This window comes from Ursus maritimus, unplaced genomic scaffold (genome assembly GCF_017311325.1).
Source record: "Ursus maritimus isolate PB19 unplaced genomic scaffold, ASM1731132v1 scaffold_14, whole genome shotgun sequence".
Classification (NCBI taxonomy): Eukaryota; Metazoa; Chordata; class Mammalia; order Carnivora; family Ursidae; genus Ursus; species Ursus maritimus.
This window is the reverse complement of record NW_024423786.1, coordinates 51,540,814-51,560,538: the sequence shown is the minus strand read 5'-3', so window position 1 is coordinate 51,560,538 and position 19,725 is coordinate 51,540,814. Positions and strand designations below refer to the sequence as shown.

General features: G+C 53.3%; 1 protein-coding gene across 9 annotated transcripts in view; it reads right to left on the bottom strand.

Annotated features, from left to right (window-relative positions):
- PNPLA6 (patatin like phospholipase domain containing 6) overlaps positions 1-19,725 on the bottom strand; it is a 36,322-nt gene that overhangs the window by 4,127 nt on the left and 12,470 nt on the right. For 3 of the 9 annotated variants that reach the window (XR_005834640.1, XR_005834641.1, XR_005834642.1), the window contains exons 19-33: positions 18,007-18,150; positions 17,772-17,835; positions 17,337-17,505; positions 16,958-17,140; positions 16,655-16,773; positions 16,293-16,449; positions 15,862-15,978; positions 15,705-15,774; positions 15,150-15,266; positions 13,159-13,460; positions 12,255-12,371; positions 11,940-12,036; positions 11,708-11,817; positions 3,154-3,283; positions 2,295-2,417 (exon numbers count right to left, since the gene is read on the bottom strand). Coding sequence is in view for 6 of the 9 variants with exons in the window: in XM_040629399.1 (XP_040485333.1) it covers positions 11,525-11,599; positions 11,708-11,817; positions 11,940-12,036; positions 12,255-12,371; positions 13,159-13,460; positions 15,150-15,266; positions 15,705-15,774; positions 15,862-15,978; positions 16,293-16,449; positions 16,655-16,773; positions 16,958-17,140; positions 17,337-17,505; positions 17,772-17,835; positions 18,007-18,150 (1,841 nt within the window). In the remaining 3 variants the exon portion in view is untranslated. Of the gene's footprint in view, positions 1-2,294; positions 2,418-3,050; positions 3,284-11,304; positions 11,600-11,707; positions 11,818-11,939; positions 12,037-12,254; positions 12,372-13,158; positions 13,461-15,149; positions 15,267-15,704; positions 15,775-15,861; positions 15,979-16,292; positions 16,450-16,654; positions 16,774-16,957; positions 17,141-17,336; positions 17,506-17,771; positions 17,836-18,006; positions 18,151-19,725 lie in introns of those variants that run through there. The other 6 variants (XM_040629399.1, XM_040629400.1, XM_040629395.1 and 3 more) reach the window with 3 other exon arrangements.

Here is a 19,725-nt window from a genome sequence, read left to right as displayed (position 1 = left end):
GAAAAAAGTTAAGGGGGTGGCTGACTGGCTCAGTCTGTAGAGCATGCAACTCTTGATCTTAGGGTTGTAGGTTTGAGCCCCAAGTTGGGTGTAGAGATTACTTAAAAATACAATCTTAGAAAAAAGTTAAGAACACATTGATGTCAGGTCATGAAATCAGAGTCTCAAACCATTCCACCTAGAGTTTGAGAGAGACTGTGCATGAGCTGGGGGGAGGGACAGAGGAAGAGGGAGAAGCAGGCTCCCCGCTGAGCAGGGAGCCCAAGGCAGGGCTGGATCCCAGGACCCCTCCCCCAATCCCAGGACCCCAGGATCATGACCTGAGCCAAAGGCAGACACTTAACTGATGGAGTCAGCCAGGCACCCCTCTGGGCTTCTTATTTAAAAAGTCAGACCATTGACTGACTCACTTCATCATTCTGTGCCTCAGTCTGCTTATAAAGTGAAGAGCAAAGTAGGATCATTACACACAATAAATTAAAACACTACATTGAAAAAAAAAAACCCATTACATTGAAACACTTAGAATGGAACCTGGCACATGATATCACTGTATGGATGTGAGCCACTCTGTTTTCAATCGCATTCATAGATATTTAAAAATTGCAATCCTGCCTGGCGTTTTCAAGTGTTCTAGGAGGCAAGACTTTGCATCCATTCCCAGGGGTGTGTACCACCTTTTCCAGGGCAACTTGTCAAGTATTTCTACATCTGAGATATTCTTGTAAGAACGCAAGCAGAGAATAAATAGGTGCTTATTCGTTCATTTCTTCACTGAGGAACTGGGAGTAGCAGAAGGAATTCATCACAGAGGCACAGAGATTAACATACAGGGATATGCATCCCAGTTTCCTGTATAACAGGGGAAAGTTGCAAACAACCCAGCAGGAAAGGGCAAGTTAAGTAATTATGCAGCCATGGGGGCAGGGGAGAGGGGGAGGTGTCAAGCTTTAAAAGAATATTTAACAAGATATATTCTGGGGCTTTAAAAAAATCATCGAAATAATACAATCTTATTGTAAAAGGCTCAAATAACAGAAAAGTAAAAAAAATATATATATATAGAAATTCCCCCTTACACTCTCACCCTGCCTCTTCTTCCTAAGAATTGTCAATTGTGTGGAAGAGACTTCCAAGGTGTCTGATACATAGTTGTGTCCATTCGCGTTCTCCAACATAAATGCACTCATACCGTACTCAATGTTATGTGGGGTTTTTTTTTTCCCATGGAGCAAGGTATGGAGGGATTTTTTCCATGTCAGTGAATATAGGTCTGTCTCACTCTTTAATGGCTACCGAGAGTTCCCATAGCATGCCATGCCCTACTTTGTCAAACTATGCCCCTATTGTCAGTCGTGGAGACTGTTTGCCATGTTTCACTTTTACAAGCAATGGCATCATTGCAAGCCAGGTTGTGAGGAGCAGACATCGTTAGGCACATGTATTTACGGGCTCGGTTGTTGGATGGAGAGCGGCCGGGTCAAAGGTTAGGTGCTTTAAGTATTTTGTTCCACCATAGCCAAATCCCTCCCCAAAAAGTTTCAACGATTTACACTTCCCCTGCCCAACAGTGTGGCGACACTCATTATTCATCCAATTCTCCAAAAGACTGGATGTTTTTGATATTTTTAACATTTGCTAAATGAAAGAATAAGAATTAACATTTGTCCCATTACTAATGAGACTAAATACGTTGTTGTTATTTATTCATTTGGTCTTTATATGTCTAGCCTATTTGTTTTTGTTTTTAAGACTATTTATTCGAGAGAGAGAGAGAGAGAGAGAGAGAGAGTGAGAGAGAGCACAAGCAGGGAGGGGAGGAGCAGAGGGAGAGGGAGAAGCAGGCTCGCCGTTGAGCAGGGGGCCCGACACAGGGCTCGATACCAGGACAGAGGGCTCGATCCCAGTACCTGGGATCATGCCCTGAGCCGAAGACAGACGCTTAACCAACTGAGCCATGCGGGCGCCCCTATGTCGAGCCTGTTTACATAGCCTGGGTGCGGACGCCCCTATGTCGAGCCTGTTTACATAGCCTGGGTGCCAACCTGGACTATATAAGAAGGCACACTGATGTAAGGTTAGGAGTATGGACCCTGGGGCCAAGCTGCTCTGAATCAGGCTTTGCTGTGTGATCTTGGGCAAGTCGCTTAATCTCTCTGTGCCTCTCGTTCTCATTTGTAAAGATAATAATGGTATCTATATCATAGGGTTGAGGATTAAATTATTTTGTACCTAGAAAGCACTTGGAACAGTGCCCAGCGAGCAGTAAGCACTCAGTAAACATTAGCAATTACCTGCACTTTGCCTCCATATTGCAAACATTCCCTTCCAGGCTGTTGCTTTGGTTGGTCTTTTGTCTTCGTTCATGGTGACATGTGTTCATGTCATCAAATCTGTCCATCTTTTCTTTCACAGCTCTGAGTTTCAATAAAAGCAAAACCGGGTCATTTAAACTGAACATAGAGGGATGCCTGGGTGGCTCAGTCGGTTAAGTGTCTGCCTTTAGCTCAGGTCATGACCTCAGGGTCCTGGGATTGAGCCCCCGGTCAGGATCCCTGCTCAGTGGGGAGTCTGCTTCTCCCTCTCCCTCTGCTGCTCCCACTGCTTGTACTCTCTCTCCTGCTGTCAAATAAATAAATAAATAAATAAATAAATAAATAAAATCTGTTTTAAAAAATTTAAAAATTAAAAAGAATAAACTGAACTTAGAGTAACAAACTGGGAAGAGAAGAAAATATTAGCAGTGTTTGTGTCTAGGGAGTGGAATGTGGACGACTTAAACTTTCCTTTTTTTTTTTTTTAAGATTTTATTTATTTATTTGACAGAGAGAGACAGCCAGTGAGAGGGAACACAAGCAGGGGGAGTGGGAGAGGAAGAAGCAGGCTCCCAGTTGAGGAGCCCCATGTGGGGCTCTATCCCAGAACACGCCCTGAGCCGAAGGCAGACGCTTAACGACTGAGCCACCCAGGCGCCCCTTACTTTCCTTTTTTAATATTCTGTATTTTCTGAATGTTCTAATGACCATGTATGATGAATATTTATTTCCAAATGAACATATATTACCTTTATTTTTATGCTTTATCTATTTTAAACACACCAGTAATCATTTTATAATGAGAAAAAGCACCCCCTCCCCAGGACACGTTGTTTACCATAAAGAAAGCAAGGAGTTAGCCAACTGCTGCCCACACTTAAGGCTCCCTCAGTCCACAGAAGAAAGCTCCACGCCCGGCATCTTCAGGTCTGGGGCCAGACACCCAAATATCACGGCAGGATCGCCCCCTGGTGGCAGAGAAAGAAGCAGCTGACCCAGGAAAGGGGCGTGTGTGTGTGTGTGTGTGTGTGTGTGTGTGTGTGTGTCTCCAGGAAAGGGGTGTGTGTGTGTGTGTGTGTGTCCAGGAAAGGGGTGTGTGTGTGTGTGTCCCCTCGTCCCCTGGTGGCAGAGAAAGAAGCAGCTTATCCAGGAAAGGGGTGTGTGTGTGTGTGTGTGTGTGTGTCCCCTCGTCCTCTGGTGGCAGAGAAAGAAGCAGCTTATCCAGGAAAGGGGTGTGTGTGTGTGTGTGTGTGTGTGTGTCCCCTCCTATAAGGGACTGAGTCAGGGACTAAAATTATGTAAAAGACCGAGGTGAGAAAAGGGAGTTACTTGGCTGGCGAGGGGCAGACTCTCCCCCAACTCTGAGATAATCCAGGTCCCTGTTTTGAATCACCCTAAATCTTCCGTCCCCACAGGTTCCCACTCGAATCTGTGGATCTAATTCACATGCCATGCAATTCGCCCATGGAAAGTGTACAATTCAGTGGGCTTTCATGTGTTCACAGAGTTGTGCAACCATCACCACTATCGACTAGAAACATTTCCATCACAGGATGTGGAGAAAAGGGAATCCTTGTGCACTTTGGCAGGAATGTAAATTGGTGCAGCCGCTATGGAAAACAGTATGGAGGGTCCTCAAAAAAACTAAAAATAAAACTACCATACAACCCAACAGCTCCACTTCTAGGTATATATCCAAAGAACAGGAAATCACTATCTTGAAGAGATAGCTGCACCCCCATGTTCACTGCAGCATTAGTCACAATATCCAAGGTATGGAAACGTTCCAAGTGCCCGTTGATGGATGAATGGATAAAGAAGAGGTAGGGTGGGGCGCCTGGGTGGCACAGCGGTTGGGCGTCTGCCTTCGGCTCAGGGCGTGATCCCGGCGTTCTGGGATCGAGCCCCACATCAGGCTCCTCTGCTGTGGGCCTGCTTCTTCCTCTCCCACTCCCCCTGCTTGTGTTCCCTCTCTCGCTGGCTGTCTCTGTCTCTGTCAAATAAATAAAATCTTAAAAAAAAAAAAAAAAAGAAGAGGTAGGGTATATATACAAGGGAATATTATTTGGCCTTTAGAAACAAAGAATTGCTGTCATTTGCAACAACATGAATGACACTGCAGGACATTATTCTCAGCGAAATAAGTCAGACAAAGAAAGATAAACACTGTAGGGGATCACTTACATGTGGAATCTGGGGGCAAAAAGTTGACTTCATAGAAACAGAGACTAGGAAACTGGTTGCCAGGGGCTGGGAGATGGAGAAATAGGGAAAGGTTGGTAAAAGGGCACAAACTTTCAGTTATAAGATGAATAAGGTCTGGGGATCTGATCTATAACATGATGACCACAGTTGATAACACTGTGTTGTATTCCTGACATTTGCTAAGAATAGAACTTCAATGTACTCACAGAGAGAGAGAGAGAGAGAGAGGGGATAAATATGTGAGGTGAGGGACATGTTAGGTGACTCAATGGGGGATCCTTTCACAATGCATATATATATCAAGTCATCACATTAATACATTCTTTCATTCAGCATAATGCTTCCAAGTTTCGTCCACATTGTATCATGTGGCAATACTTCACTCCTTTTTGTGGCCAAATAATATTCCATTGTGTGGCTGTAACAGTTTGTTCGTTCATCAGTTGATGGGTATTTGATTAGCTATTATGAGTAATGCTGCTATGAACCTTTGCATACAAATTTTTGTGGACGTCTGTTTTCATTTAGGGGAGGGAGAGATACCTAGGAGACCATTCAATATAGGAGAGACCCTTTACCCAGCTTTCCAGATGTCCTGGGGTCTGACCCATTTGTGGTTGTTTTCACAGACCTGGCCAGAAACACGTAAAGCAAAGCCCCTTGTAACCCTGGCTCCGTCAGTCTCCTCTGATCCCACTCCTCTCCATCAGCTCCTGTGAGCTGCAGGGCAGGCCCCCTGACCCAGAACCCAGGCCTTCACCGGAACCCCAAGATTTCTTAGCATTAGCTGCGCCTTGAGCTCTAGAACCAGAGAGAAGTAGCCTGGACAGCCCAAGAGGCTCCAGTGGAAGCCCAACTAATTCTGTTAAATGATGAGTGATGTTCACCAAATATTTCCAATCCTCTCTCTTTTGGGTGCAGGGTAGGGCTGCTCCTTCCTGGCCTCTCATGGTTGAGTATAACCACATGACTTGTTCTGGCTAATGAGCAGTGAGAAGAATGCTGTGTCATTTCTAGGCCAGAGTACTTAATTGCCACGCAGAGTACCCCAGAGATTTCTTTCCTCTGCTACAGTGCTCTGAAACATTCCAGATAGTGGCTGTTTCATCACCTGGGTTGAGGAGCGAGGCACGTGGGAAAGACTCCCTAGACGATCTACAACAGATACATCTTGAGGGCAAAGAATTAATTTTGTAGAGTTTTAGGCCCCCAAGACTTTGGAGTCCTTTGTTACAGCAGCATAATCTGATTTATCCTGACTGATACACCAACCAACCACATCTTAGTACCTGGGTCCAGCCAAGGGCTTTATATTAGTTTAGTAGGGCTTCCATAACAAAGGACCAAAGAAAAGGTGGTTTAAAGAACAGGAATTTCTTGTCTCCAGTTCTGGAGGCGAGAAGTCAGAGATCAAGGTGTCAACAGGGTTGATTCCTCTGAGCTTTGTAAAGAAGACTCTGTTCCATGCCTCTTTCAGCTTCTGGGCCGCAGGCATTCCCTGGCCTTGTAGATGATGTTTTCCCTGTGTCCTCACATTATCTTTCCTCTGTGTATCTTAGTGTCCAAATTTCCCCCTTTTAAAAGGATGCCAGTTAGATTAATTTTGACTTACCTGCCTCTTTAAAAACCTTATTTCTAAATAGAGTCACATTCTGTGGTCCCGGGGTTTATGATTTCAACATATAAATGGGGGGGGGGCACAATCTAGCCCATAACTGGCTCCATTCTGGCTTCATGGTGCCAGGGGTCCCAACCTGCCCAGGATCAGTGAGAGAAGGTAGGAAAGGGTGATGCCAGTATAAGTTGGAGAGACCTGGGGGCACCTTAGAGGTAGGCTCTTGTGATCAGGGTCTCCTTCTAAGTCCATGGAGCACTTCTTTCTTGAGGATTAAGTGCTGCCCCCAGGACTACAGCCTACAATGGACATCTCACAAGTCCACTCCCGGGGAAATAGCACTGGGTAATGAGTAAGCTTATGACTATGAATCCTGGCTCCATCTCTTAACAACTGTGTAACTTAACCCCCTCAAGGGCCTCGGTTTTCTCTCCTATAAAATGGGATGATAACAGTATGTCCTCCATAGAACTGTGAGAATTCAAAGAGAACATACCTGCATCAACACAAGGCCTGATATACAGCAATTTCTCCATAAAATCATTGTTATTGTCATTGCTGCTGGTAGTGTCCATCTTTGCTTAAAGGGAGGGGGAAATTATGTGGTTCCTGGGTGGGCTTCCAAGATTCCTAGAGAGTGGGAGACATCTCAAATATCTCTGATTTATCTTCAGAGCTTGAGTTCATTCAACAATCATTTATTGAGCAGCTACTATGAGCCAGGAGCTCTTCTCTACAAGGTTTCTCCAGTGATGGAACTGACATTCAAGCATGTCTCATACAGATGGATATAAACAACTAAATAAACAAGTAAAACGACCGTGGGTATAGAGATCGTGATTTAAAAGCAAGGAAACGGGGCAGGTGGGGGTGGGGAAGCTACTTTAGACACTAGCTTAGGACAATCTGAAGAGGTGCTATTTGAGAATAGACTTACTCAGCTACACAAGGAGTAAAGAGAAAAGAACAAAGGGCTTCAAGGCAGGAATCCGTGGAGAGGTTGAGAAAAAGAAGTGGGGAAGGCCACTAGGGTGAGATGTCAACAAGGGGCAAACTGGGACTGAATTTTCAGCTTAATGTGCCCCTCAAAACCTAGAGATCTTCTGGGGGAGCACTAGGAGGGGAAGGCAGCTAGGGGGCCTTGGCAGCACCTGGGACAGCGCTCCCACTGTCCATGGTGCTGACATTCTGAGACCCAGTTCCCAGAAGGGAGAAGCCACCGATTCAACAATGGGGCACAAGAGATGAAGTTTCCTACCCTCGAGACGCTGGTGTTCCAGATATGAATAGAGCATCAAAAATGAGTAGAGGCGCCTGGGTGGTGCAGTCAGTTAAGCTTCCTACTCTTGGTTTTGGATCAGGTCCTGATCTCAGGCTGGTGAGCTCAACCCCATGCTGGGCTCTGCGCTCAGCATGGAGTCTGCTTGAGATTCTCTCCTCTCTCCCTCTGCTACTCATGCTCATTTTCTCTCTGTCTCTAAAGTAAATAAATATAGGGGTGCCTGGATGGCTCAGTCAGTTGATCGTCTGCCTTCAGCTCAGGTCATGATCCAGGATCCTGGGATCGATCCCCATGTCGGGCTCCCTGCTCAGCAGGGAGTCTGCTTCTCCCTCTCCCTCTGCTGCTCCCCCTGTTCATGCTATCTCTCTCTCTCTCTCTCTCTCTCAAATAAAATCTTTAAAAAATTAAAAAATAAAATAAATGCTTTAAAAAAATGACTATATTATTGAGGGTCTCCTATTGGCTCAGTCCATGTACTTGGGCAAAATAACGCCCACCTCCCTCAAACATGCACACATCCTAGTCCCCAGAACCTGTGAACATGTCCCCTTACATGGCCAAAGGGCCTTTGCAGAAGTGATTACATTGAGGATCTTGAGATGATCTTGGATGACCCATGTGAGCCCAATGTCATCACAGGGGTCTCTGCAGGGGGGAGGCAGGAGGGTCAATGTCAGGGAAGGAGAGGATGATGGAAGCAGAGGTCAGAGTGATGCAGTGTAAGAAAGATACAGCCGGCCACCACTGGCTTCAAAAGTGGGGAATGGGGCCACACGACAAAGACTGCAGGTACTCTAAAAGCCAGAAAGGCAAGATAACAGATTCTCCTCTAGGGCTTCAAGAAGAAATGCAGCCCTACAGACACCTGGATTTTAGCTCAGAGAGACCCATTCCGAACTTCTGGCCTCCGGAACTGTAAAATAATGTGTGTTGTTGAAGCAGCAGGTTTGTGGTGATTAGTGACAGAAGCAGTAGGAAAATCATACGGGAGCCAAAGTCCAGAAAAGATGGCTCTTTCCTTCACAGAATCCAGGAATTGGAATTGGAACAACTGGGCATTTGAATCAGGTGGTCTGACCCTAGGCCTGTGCTCTACACTGCCTCACCATGCTGGAAATATCTTCCCTGCTGTTATGGACTGGACTATGTCCCTGCCATCCCAGTTCATACGCTGACATTCTAATCCTCACGCAAGGACTGAAGGTTTGTGTCCCCTGCTTCAATTCACATGTTGAAATCCCAGCCCCCAATGTCATGGTATCGGATGGGGCTTCTGGGAGGTAATTAGTCACGAGGCTGCAGTCCTTATTAGTGGGATTAGCGAGTGCCCTTGTAACAGAAACCCCAGAGACCTCTCTCACCCTCTCTCTGCCAAGTGAGGGTACAAGAAGTCGGCACTGAAACCCAGAAGAGGCCTTCCCCACAACCCCGCCATGTTGGCACCTTGATCTCAGACTTCCAGCTTGCACCAGTGTGAGAAATAAACTTCTGTTGTGTACGAGCCGCTCAGTCTAAGGCACTTTGTTATCGCAGCCCGAACTAAGACAACCCGGGTCCCCAGCATGTGACTGTATTTGGAGATGGCGTCTCTACAGAGGTAATTAAGTTAAAATGAGGTCATTAGGGTGGGTCCTGATCCAACATGATTGACGTCTGTAGAAGATGAGGAGATTACAACACAGGCACAGAGGGAAGACCGTGTGAGGCCACGGGGGGAAGATGGCCATCTGCAAGCCAAGGAGAGGGGCTTTAGAAGGAACTGGCCCTGCCGACACCTTGACCTTTGACTTCTAAGACTCCAGAACTGAGAAATCGAGGTCTGTTGTTGAAGCCCCTGCAGCCTGTGGCACTGGGTTACGGCGGCCACAGCAAAGCGATATGCCTGGGGACTGTGGGAAGCTCCAGCCCACCTCCAGCTTACCCTGAGTCCGCCTTGAAGAGTAGTGGGCTCTCCAAGCCCACAGACTCACAGTTAGGGTGCTGGTTCGGGGCTACTGCAAGGCGAGGAGGGGAGCTTCAGGTAAGCGTCTAGAAACAGGACATGCGTGCGCCCCAGGGCTGTTCTTGCCCAGCACGGCCTCTCTGGACAACATCACCCATCTCCATGGCATCATTCTCCACCACTGTCCTGGGGCCTCCCGACAGGTTCCTGGTACAAATCTCTTTTAAGTTCCCACCTCAAATGTCCAGAGCCCCGGCCATCTTTCCCCGAATGGTCCCTGAAGCTCCTCAGACTGAACATGGTCAAAACAGAGCCCAGCATCGTCCGCTTGTCCTACTCCCTTCCCTACACCCCATCTCGGTATAGATACCCCTCCCTGGTCACCTATGCCAACCAAGGTGCCTTCGTCCTCTTGGTGACCCCTGCCCCTAGCCCCCCACTGCACATCAGCCTCAGGGTTCTGAAGAATTTTCTTGTATCTCTTGGCCGTTGTCCTCTCCTTACCATCCCTGTGTCTGCTGCCCCAACCCAGGCCTCATCATCTCTCCTCGGTCCCCTGTAATCTGCCCCTTCTGGAAACACAGATCTGACTGTTCTCCACTCAAAAGCCTTCCAAAGCTGGTGCACTGTTGGTGAGAGGTAAAGTGGTGTAGCCACTGTGAAGAAGAGTGATAATTCCTCACAAAGTTCAACTTGGAACGACCTACGGCCCAGCAATTCCACTGCTGGGTTCACACCCAGAGGAAGTGAAAGCGGGGACTCCTAACCGGGTATGTACACAGCCGTGTTCACAGCAGCCATCACCCACAACGGCCAAGAGGTGGAAGCGACCCCAGTGTCCACTGGCGGACAAATGAATAAACAATGTGGCCCATCCATACCGTGGAATATCGTGGGGACACCTGCTACAACACGGACGAACCTTGAGAGCGTCACACTTAGTGAACGAAGCCAGTCGCGAAAGCTCCAATACCCGAGGACTCCGCTCCCAGGAGGTCCCTGGAGGAGTCACATCCACAAAGACAGAGAGGAGATGGTAGCAGCTGGGGCTGGGGGAGGGGGTGGGGAGTTTGTGTTTAATTGGCACAGAGTTTCAGTTTCAGATGAGAAAGTTCTAGAGATGGATGGCGGATGGCCACACACCAATGTGTGTGTATTTAGTGCCGGTGAACTTTACACACAACAGCATGTGGTAAAGGCAGCGCCCAGGGGCCCCAAGAGGCCTGCAGCACACAGTAGGGGCACTGGCCAGGAGCCGGGCCCAGGCTGGAACAGTAACATCCGACCCACATCCCCACTCCCCAAGTGAAGCAAGGGAAGCTCAGAGAGTTTCAGTAACAAGCCAGAGGCCACCAGTAAGAAGCAAGACTGGGTTTCACACCAGGCGGTTTGGTTCCACAGTCTGGACACACCAACACAGTGAATGAGAACCCTCGGGGACCGGTCTCGGCACACCGTAGAGACTGACTCATTCTGTGTGCCCACAGCCGAACACACAGTAGGGCCAAAGCCCAGGAGCCTGTGAAAGTCCTCAAGCCTGCGCATATGCAGTGTCCTCTAGGAACCAGGCTCTGTGCTGCACACAGCAGGACCGTATAGAAAACACAAAGCACCTGCACACAGTAGGTCCGGCCTACTGAGCGCAAAGGCTGTGGGAACCTAGTAAGGGAAATGAGGGGTGCCAGAGTGGGCACCCAAAAATCTGTGATGCCCAGGGGGTGCACATGGCATTCAGAGGTCCTGTGGTCTGAAGCCAGCACTGAGTAGGCCTATAGGGGAATTCTGAGAGAGCACTCACAGTGGGGTAAGCTAGCTGGGCCTGAGGCTGGGCATGGCACGTGGGTACCGTGAAAAGCTCAAGGCTGTTTCGGCCCCAATTCCGGCCATCCTAGTCATGGAAGGTGGGGCGAGGTGCTCCCCAAACCCAAAGACGACACAAGGCCGCTTCCAAAAGAGGAAGGTTTATTGGGAGTGACTGATCATGGCCATCAGTGCAGTGCGGCCCCTCCCCTTGGGGGCAGGGCAGTCCAGTGTGTGGGCCCCGGGGGCTGGGGTTCAAGGGGGACCCAGGAGGGTCACAGGCATAGCAGCAGGCAGAGAAGGAGTGAGCCACCCCCACAGGGCTCAGCCCCGACCCAGCCCCAGGGGGACCCCTCTTGAGGTCCTCAGGCATCTGCAGCTGAGCTGGGAGGGTCCAGGGGCAGACAGCGCCGGTGCCGGAGAATGGACTTCTCCTCCTCCTGCAGGGACAGGAGCGCCACATGCACACATCACGGGACACTAGTGCTCGTGCATGCCTCAGCCGTGTCACCCCCACCCTGTGGAGGGCCAGGGCCACCCACTCTCACCATCTCAGAGGCAGTGCTGGGACTCGCGCCCTCAGGAGAGCCCCCCTCGTCCCGTGAGCAGTCAGGGCCTGCGTCCTCCTCATACTCCGTCAGGCAGTCCGACTCCTCCCCTGGAATCAGGGAGCAGCGTGAAGTGAGGGGGTGCGGGCTGGCCTGACGTCTCCAGCCATATCCCACAGATCCCAGGCCCAGCTCCGCCCCCCACCCCTGGAGGGTGCCCCTGGCCCCTCACCATCAGCACAGCCGTCAGAAACGTAGCTCGTAGGGGGTTCAATCCGCGACACGATCTCCGCCAAGTCAGTGAAGCCAGAGCTGGGGAAGGCCAACACCTGCGGAGTGGTGTAGGTGAGGCTCTCGGGGCGTCTGCGGGGTCCCGGAGTGTCGGGCTGTGGTGTCTCGGGGGCCCCAGAGAGCCAATGGGGAGCTCTCTGGTCTGAGGGGCTCAACTAAATCCAACTAAATCATCTGAGTTTTGGGGGTGCCTCAGCCAGGCTGGGAGAATCTCTATGGTTAAGAGTGGCCCCATTGAGGGAGGTCACAGGCTTACGTCTGCGCGGCGGCTCTCGTTAAGGTCGGCAGATCGCCGGTCCGTGAGCATCTTTTCAATGATGTCGCCCCGACTCCAGCCACCAAACACAGCCTTCCCGTATTGGTAGCCCACATCCTGCGGGAAGGGAGGAGGCTGGAGCCGTGCCTGCAAGCCCCCCTCCCTAATGTGTTCTCTGCCTCCCCTTCTCTGCTTATCTCCATTCTGTGGACCCTTCCTTGGCCTCTCAAGAGCGTGACGCTCTGGGGGAGCTGGCGTCTGAGACTCAACTCATTTCCAAGCCAGCTGCATGTAGCACACTTGTCCCCATATTCCTCATCCTGTGTCCCATCAATCTCTCTACAGTCCTTCCCCCTCAGCCCCATACAGTGCGCCAAGTACCAACTGGCATGAGATGATGGTGTGTCAGCTTATTTCAAGGGCTGCAAATACACAATACATCTGCAGACATCCCCATCTCCCAAGCCTTGACAGACATCACTAATCCATCACGGCACACTCAGCTCCCAATCAATTTCAGCGGCCGTGGGCTAAGACGCATTTTTCAGATCAGCAGCTATGCCACGCAGGGCTCCCCCACGGCTCCCATGCTTGAGGCAGACATGGCTAATTGATCGCCTGTTCGCATTCCCACCAGTGCAGAAATGGCATTAGAGACCTCTAACGTGCTTCAGGCAGTGCAGCTGGCACACTGTGGGAAACTCAGTTCTTACATGGCACATGCACAGCCACATTCCCTGGACACACTCACTGCAGACATCACAAATCAATTACCACTCTGTTCCTCAAGGATCCCATTTGGGAATGGAGCCCTACCATCCTTTCCCTCAGGTCGCCCTGGGCTTTAGGTAATAAAGCTTTGCCAGCCCACCATACGGGCACCAGGCCACTCCCACCCGCTCACATAGATCTGGTCGAACTTCCCGAAGTCCATGGTCTTGAAGCAGTCGATGGGTGGGCGCAGGTACTCGCAGTAGGAGCTGGACTTAACAACCTCCAGCTGCCGCACGCAGGACACGTAGGCCAGGCGAGACTGGATCTCGGCCATGTCTGGAACCTTGATCTTGTCTGCCCAGGGGTTTAGCCGCTTCCACAGCAGCCACCAGCCAGACAGGCTGTCTCCGTAGGTGCTGAGGTCTGTCTCATCCTGGCTTCCCACATCGATGGCAATGACCGTCTTGGCACCCATACTGCGGGCGATGTCCGCTGTAGGGCCGGTGGCGGTCAGCAGGCAGCTCCCCACCAGGGCCCAGGGCAGGGACATTCAACCCAGTCCCAAAAACACCATCATGCAAATGGTCACACAAAAACCCCATGCAAACAACATGCTGGTATGCAAAGGGCACAGACATCGATGCCCATGATGCTGAGGAGGGGGGGTCCGACGGCGGAGCTTTTAAGTCTGGGGAACTGGGGCTAGAGGGATGGAGGAGATGGAGGCAAAGGGACAAAGTTGCTGGGAAAAAAAGACACCAGGTCAGACACATGGGGGGACAGAGGCGTGGAGGGGAGTGCTGTGGAAAGACAAAGAGCCGTAAAGATACCAGGAAACAGAGACACAGGAGGACAGAGTCAGAGAGGCAGGGAGCCCAAGCAGCAAGAAAACAGACACGGATAGGCATGGAAGTCAAGCCACAAAGGAGAGAAATGCAGGGAAGCAGAGACAGCAACAGAGATTTGCTGGGGAGAAAGTGGTATCAGAGATACGGGAGAATCTGGGGGGAAATTTGGGGCTGAGACGGGGATGACCGTCTGATGACCAAGAACAAGGAGATTCAAGGAAATAGGACAGAGGCGTGAAGGGTAGGTGACAGCCCCGTGAGGAGGGTGGTGTGCCTGTGGGTCTGTGTTTGCGTGTCCGTGTGTCCCACAGAGGGTCCCTGAGTGGGTCTGGGAGAGCCTGAGGGGATGGGGACAGGGTCCTATAGCCAGGCCCAGCCCAGGAAGATACCTGAGTCTCCAGCAGACTTTGCACGAGTCCCTCATGAGCTTATCTGTGTGTCTAGGAACATGCTCCCACATCCGTGCGCCTGCGCGCATCTCTGTATCTGTGTGTGTCTCGTGTCTGCGTGTCCACAGCTCTAAACACACACCTGGGCCTGAGTGCATTTCAGTCCACGTGTGTGTAGATCAGCACTGTCCGCCTGGGGATCTGCACACGTGTGTGTGTCTGTTAGCGTGTGCACAGAGCACACACGGCAGGACTTCGCAAACTTTTTCTCAAAGCGGCTGGAGAGAAAATAACTTCCTCTCTTACAACTACCTGACTTTGCCACTGCGGCACAAAGGCAGCCACGAGACAAGGTGTACACGACAACGACAGAGTGTGGCTGGATTTGCTGCCGTTGGCTGCTTTCCGGCCTCCGGGGCTGAGAGTGGATGTGCAGCTAGCACGTGTGCCCACTTGTGTGTGCTCGCTTCCGGGCTCGCGGAATTCTCAGTGGCACCGCCGGCCCCTGCTCATCTGAAAGCTCCCCTCGGACGCGCAGGTGCCCGCCATCTGTGTGCGTACACTTGTGCGCATCGGAGGCAGCGCGCAGTGTGTATGTGGACAGACTGGTGTGCAAAGACACGGGCCTAATTTCATGGGCCACGTGCATGCGTGAGTACGCCACCCGCACTGTGAGCAGCGAGAACGTGTGAGCACGGGCGTGGCTGGTGTGAACCCAGACGGGTGTCCCGCTGTGCCTGCGTGTCCCTTCCGTGTGCGCACGTGTGTCTATATGTGTCAGTCCATGCTGAACATAGTACATGGGTGCACTTTCCAGCTCCACACACGCCTGTCCTCGGGCACGCCCACGTATCTGCTGCTGTGTGTGCGCGTGTCCGCTGTGCACCCGTCCGTGTGTGCGCCTGCACGTGTTCATGCGTGTGGGTGAGCGGGCAGCCACTTGCCTGGGAGGTTGTTGATGTAGCCGCCGTCCATGAGGAGGTGCCCATCCTTCGGGTCGCAGAGCGGCGGCAGGTAGCCCGAGAGCGTCATGCTGGCGCGGACGTACCGCCACAGGGAGCCTGCCCAGCGGGACACACAGACACAAACACGCACAGACACGCTCAGACATGCTCAGAGGCCCGGCCAGCCCGGTGGGCTCGCTGACCTGGCACGTTGTTGACATAGCACCCGTCCACCAGCAGGTGCCCGTCCTTGGGGTCGCAGAGCGGGGGCAGGTAGGGGCAGTAGGAGGCACTGGCCCGGACGTAACGCCACACGCAGCCTGCGGGGACGGCGTGAGGGGGTGAGGCGCCTGACTCATCCCCCAGCCTCCCACCCCTGAGGAGAGACATACCTGGGGCCTCTGGGGCATTAGTGGGTGATGGTTAGTGTTCATCAATCAGGCCAGGGTGGACGGTCACTCATGTTAACAATGTCCCAGGTGCTCGGCTGCCCTCCCTGCACCCCCTCCCCACACAACTGCAGAGGTCGTTGTGGGGCCAGCTGAGGGCACCCACCATCTTTGTGGACACGCATGGCCGAGGCAGTGATGTCCGTGGTCACGTTGAAGTATGGCAGCCACAGGTCCTATGGGCACAGGGACCGAGCTGGGAGAGGAGTGGGGACTCCTGTGGGGAGCAGCGGGGACAGGGCAGGTGAGGGCAGAGGGCACACCTCAATCTGCTTGTCCTGGAAGACCCGGTGGATGCTGCGATTGAAGGCCGACCCAGTGAACATGGACGTGACGGGGTATGTGAGGTCCAGCACCGGCTCCATCACCGACGTCATGCTCTAGGGGCAAGGAGGCTAGCTGGGGTCGAACGGGAGTCCCTTGGCGCCACTAACGAGATGGTCGTGCCAGTAACGAGGTGGTCACGCCACTAACGAGGTGGTCACTAAGGGTCCTGATTGCTCCAGCGGGGAGCTGGGGACTAGGGTCACTAACCAGGAGGTCACAAGAGGTCAGCAAGGTCCTGGAGGTTTTGTCATTCGCGTCCAGGAAGGGATTACAGATGAAGTCAGGAAAAGGGCAGAAAAAGCCCAGGAGCCCCTCTGGGATCAGGATTCAGGGTGCTCCTGCGGTAGGCGCCCCCCTCCATACACACCTTAGCCCACTCCCGGGCCCGCTGCTTCGTGCGACTGGCGCTTCGCTCCTCCGCGTACAGGGCCCCGATGAAGGAGCCGATGGAGGTGCCGCCCACCAGGTCGACAGGGACTCCTGCCTCCTCCAACGCCTTCAGCACGCCGATGTGTGAGCAGCCCCTGCAAGGGAGAGAAAACCCACGGACCCACTGGAGATCCCCCAGGCCCCGCCCCCCGGAGCTCCTCTTCTCCCACCTCCCCCACAGGCAAGGAACAGGTGCCAGCCCCACCCCTGCAGGACCGCTCCTGGGGAATAAGCTCCGCCCCTCAGGCACCCTAATCCCTCCTCTCAGGGCGAGCCCGTGGGACAAGCACCGCCCCTCACCTGGCCCCGCCCCCGCCCAGCACGAGGGCAATGGTGTTGCCGGTGAGAACCCGCGCCAGGCGGGAGAAGTCGCTGTGCCGGTCCGCGCGCCTGGAGAAAACCTTCTCGTAGAGTTCGTGCTGGGATGCGGCATGGGTGGGGGCGGGGCAGAGACGAGACGCATGAGGATGGGGGTGCAGGAGGCGGTGTCTGGGCCTCCACACCACCGCTCCTGCCCCCACAGGTCTCTCAGCCCGCCCCGCCCCGGAAAGGCCCTAGAGGCCAGCGCTCCCTGCGGGGGGCCCCTGCAGGCGCGGCGCTCACCAGCTTGGCAGGGCTGCGGCGAGAGAAGAGGCGGCGCGGACAGCGCAGGTGCAGGTGCCCCGAGCACCAGCTGCGCATGTTGAGCCACTCCACCGTGCGCGCGGGGCCGGGGCCCTCCTCCCGGTGCAGCAGCACCAGCTGCTTGAGGGCACGCACCGCTGTGTTCTCCAGCATCTGCTCCAGCTGTGGGGAAACAGGGGTGAAAGTCAGGCATCCTCGCATCCTCGGTCATTTCCTCCCCACCCTCCACACCTGGCCGAGCTTGCGTCCCTGCTTGCCTAACCCCACGGTGAGGGTGCACGGGGCCAGATGCAGGCACTGGACGGCAGGGGACAGGGTCGGGAGGTGGGGGGCGGGTCACCATGCACGGTCTCCGCACCTGGCCGAGCGTGGGCTCCTGGTCGCCCAGGCCCACGATGAGGATGCAGTCGGCCTGGCGCAGGCAGCGGACGGTCCAGGGTGTCAGCGATGCGTCAGTCTGGTAGAGTACGATGCGGTGCGCGTCCTCCTGCTGGGCCAGCCACCCTGACAGCCGGAACTCTTGGATGCTGGGATAGGGGTAGGGCTAAGTCATCCTGGGGGTTGGTCATGGGTCCCACACCTCCTAGAAACCATGTAGCTGCATTCCTGGGAGGAGAGGAACCTAGACACCCAGGCCCCCACATGTCCACGCCCTCAGGGGCGATTCTACCCATGCTCTCCCACTGACTGAAGGGGCACATGCTTCTTGGTCCACCACCCAGAACTCAACCCGATCTGAAGGCGTTCTAGGCTGCAAGTCTATCCCCCACCTCCTCAAACTCCGAACACAGACCTGTCGAGAGCAGAAGCCCCTAGGCGGGCCCGGATGATGTCGCTGTTGAGGAGGAGCGTGGGACCTGAGGATGGGTGACGATGGAGAGTCAGACACCCAGGTCAAGAGAACTGGGGGCCTGACCCACAACACCCCCACCCCACCCCACTGGCCACCGCCCCACCCACACACGCCCTGCATGACCCCCCCCACACAGACCAGTGGCCTGTTCTCACCCCCACCCCCCGCCACTGACCGATGGCTTGCAGAGCATGCTGCAGCTCCAGAGTGAAGGCCACCATGGGCACCTCAGCACACACTGGCAGGACGGCCACCGTTGCCAGGTTGCTGGCCGGGTTGGTAAGCTCCGAGTGAGGGGGGACGCCTAGTCCCGAGCCTGCTGGGACCCCAGTGAGGGAGATTTGCAGTGCATCCTGCATCTGGAGAGGTGGACCTGCTCCTCCTCCCCAGAAATCCCGCCCCACCTAACTGAGGCTTCGTGACACCACAGCATAGGTCAAGGCCTCAGGCCTGGACCCACAGCCTCACCCTGTCCCGTCTTGGTAAGACCTAGCCATCTGACCTTCAATTTGGGACTTAATCGCAACAGGATCCATTGCATAATCCTACAAGCACGCCACCGGGCCTGCGCGGACGGGCCTCGGTGCTTCTGTCCACTGAAAGGACTTGAACACAAAACTAGTCAGAAACAAATATATTTTTGACCCATCTGTTGCTTCCTAGCTTCTCCCCCGCCTCTTACCTGGACCTCTCACTGCCTCCTCCCCTCCAGCTGCTTCCCCAAACATTCTGAATAAGCTTAAACGACCTTCTGGGGCTCCCAGCTCCTACATGACCTGCCCCTTCCCCCCATCCCTTCCCCTTGCTCACTATCCTCCTTGAAGTGCTTCAAAACCACAAAACCCTATGTGCGGGGGCCTTCCTCATTCTCTTCAAGGCCACGCCCTATCTCATTTGTCAAGTCCCAGCTCACTGTCCCCAGAAAAACCTCCCTCCCTCTGTCACACTCCATCAAGGCCTTCTTTTGTTTTCCTCACTGTATGTGTCAGCTTGTGACATCACACTTTTTCTTTGTATTTTTCAAACATCTTGCTTGCCAAGCTGTACACCCTTCTAGGAGCCTCATCTGCTTTGTGCACTCTCCCCAGCCCCTGTGCCCAGCACAGGGCCTAGTACATATTAGGTGCTCCCTGGGAAACTTTTCTGTATCTCATCAACAAAGAGGCACTCAGGGGCCCGAGATCTTAATGTTTCCGCCAGCAAGGCTGCCCCACAATTGTGACAAGGGTGGACCAATGATTCGTACTCATGGGCCAAGACTGGGGAAAAAATCTGTTGGGGGAAGACCCTGACCATCGGGACGGGCCTTAGCCAAGGCTCACCACTGCCCCCACCATCCAGGTGTCAAGGCTGAAGGGGCAGAAGACCCCGGGTGCAGGCAGGAGCAGGTGTAGAGGCGCGGCTGACTCAGGCTCTCCCTCACACAGAATCTCTGCTCCTCATTTCCATGCACCTGGAATCCGACTCCATTCCCAACGTACCCTAACTCAGCAAACTACACCTTTCAGTTGGCCAGGAATTCCAGAAGCCCCTTCCCAACTTGGCCCCCAGCCCCGGCTTCCACCCCACGGACTTCATTTCCCAGCATACTCTCCTAGGACACTCTCCCCCAGCGTGCTCAGAATGTGGACTCCATTCGTCCGCAGGCCCCGACACCCAGAACCAAGTTCGCCCCTGAAGACTCCACCCGCCGGCAATGACAGGTATTTTAGATTACATGAAAAGCATGGCCTGGGTCTAGGGCTCTGTTTCCCCGCGTGCCCAGGACCCCGAACTCCATCCCCCACCCCCGCCGGCAAGCACCAGAAATCAGATCCCACTCCTACTTTAAGCCCCACCCAGAGCGTGGTTTATACGCCGGACTCCATTTCCCAGCATGCCCAGGGCTTAGCCC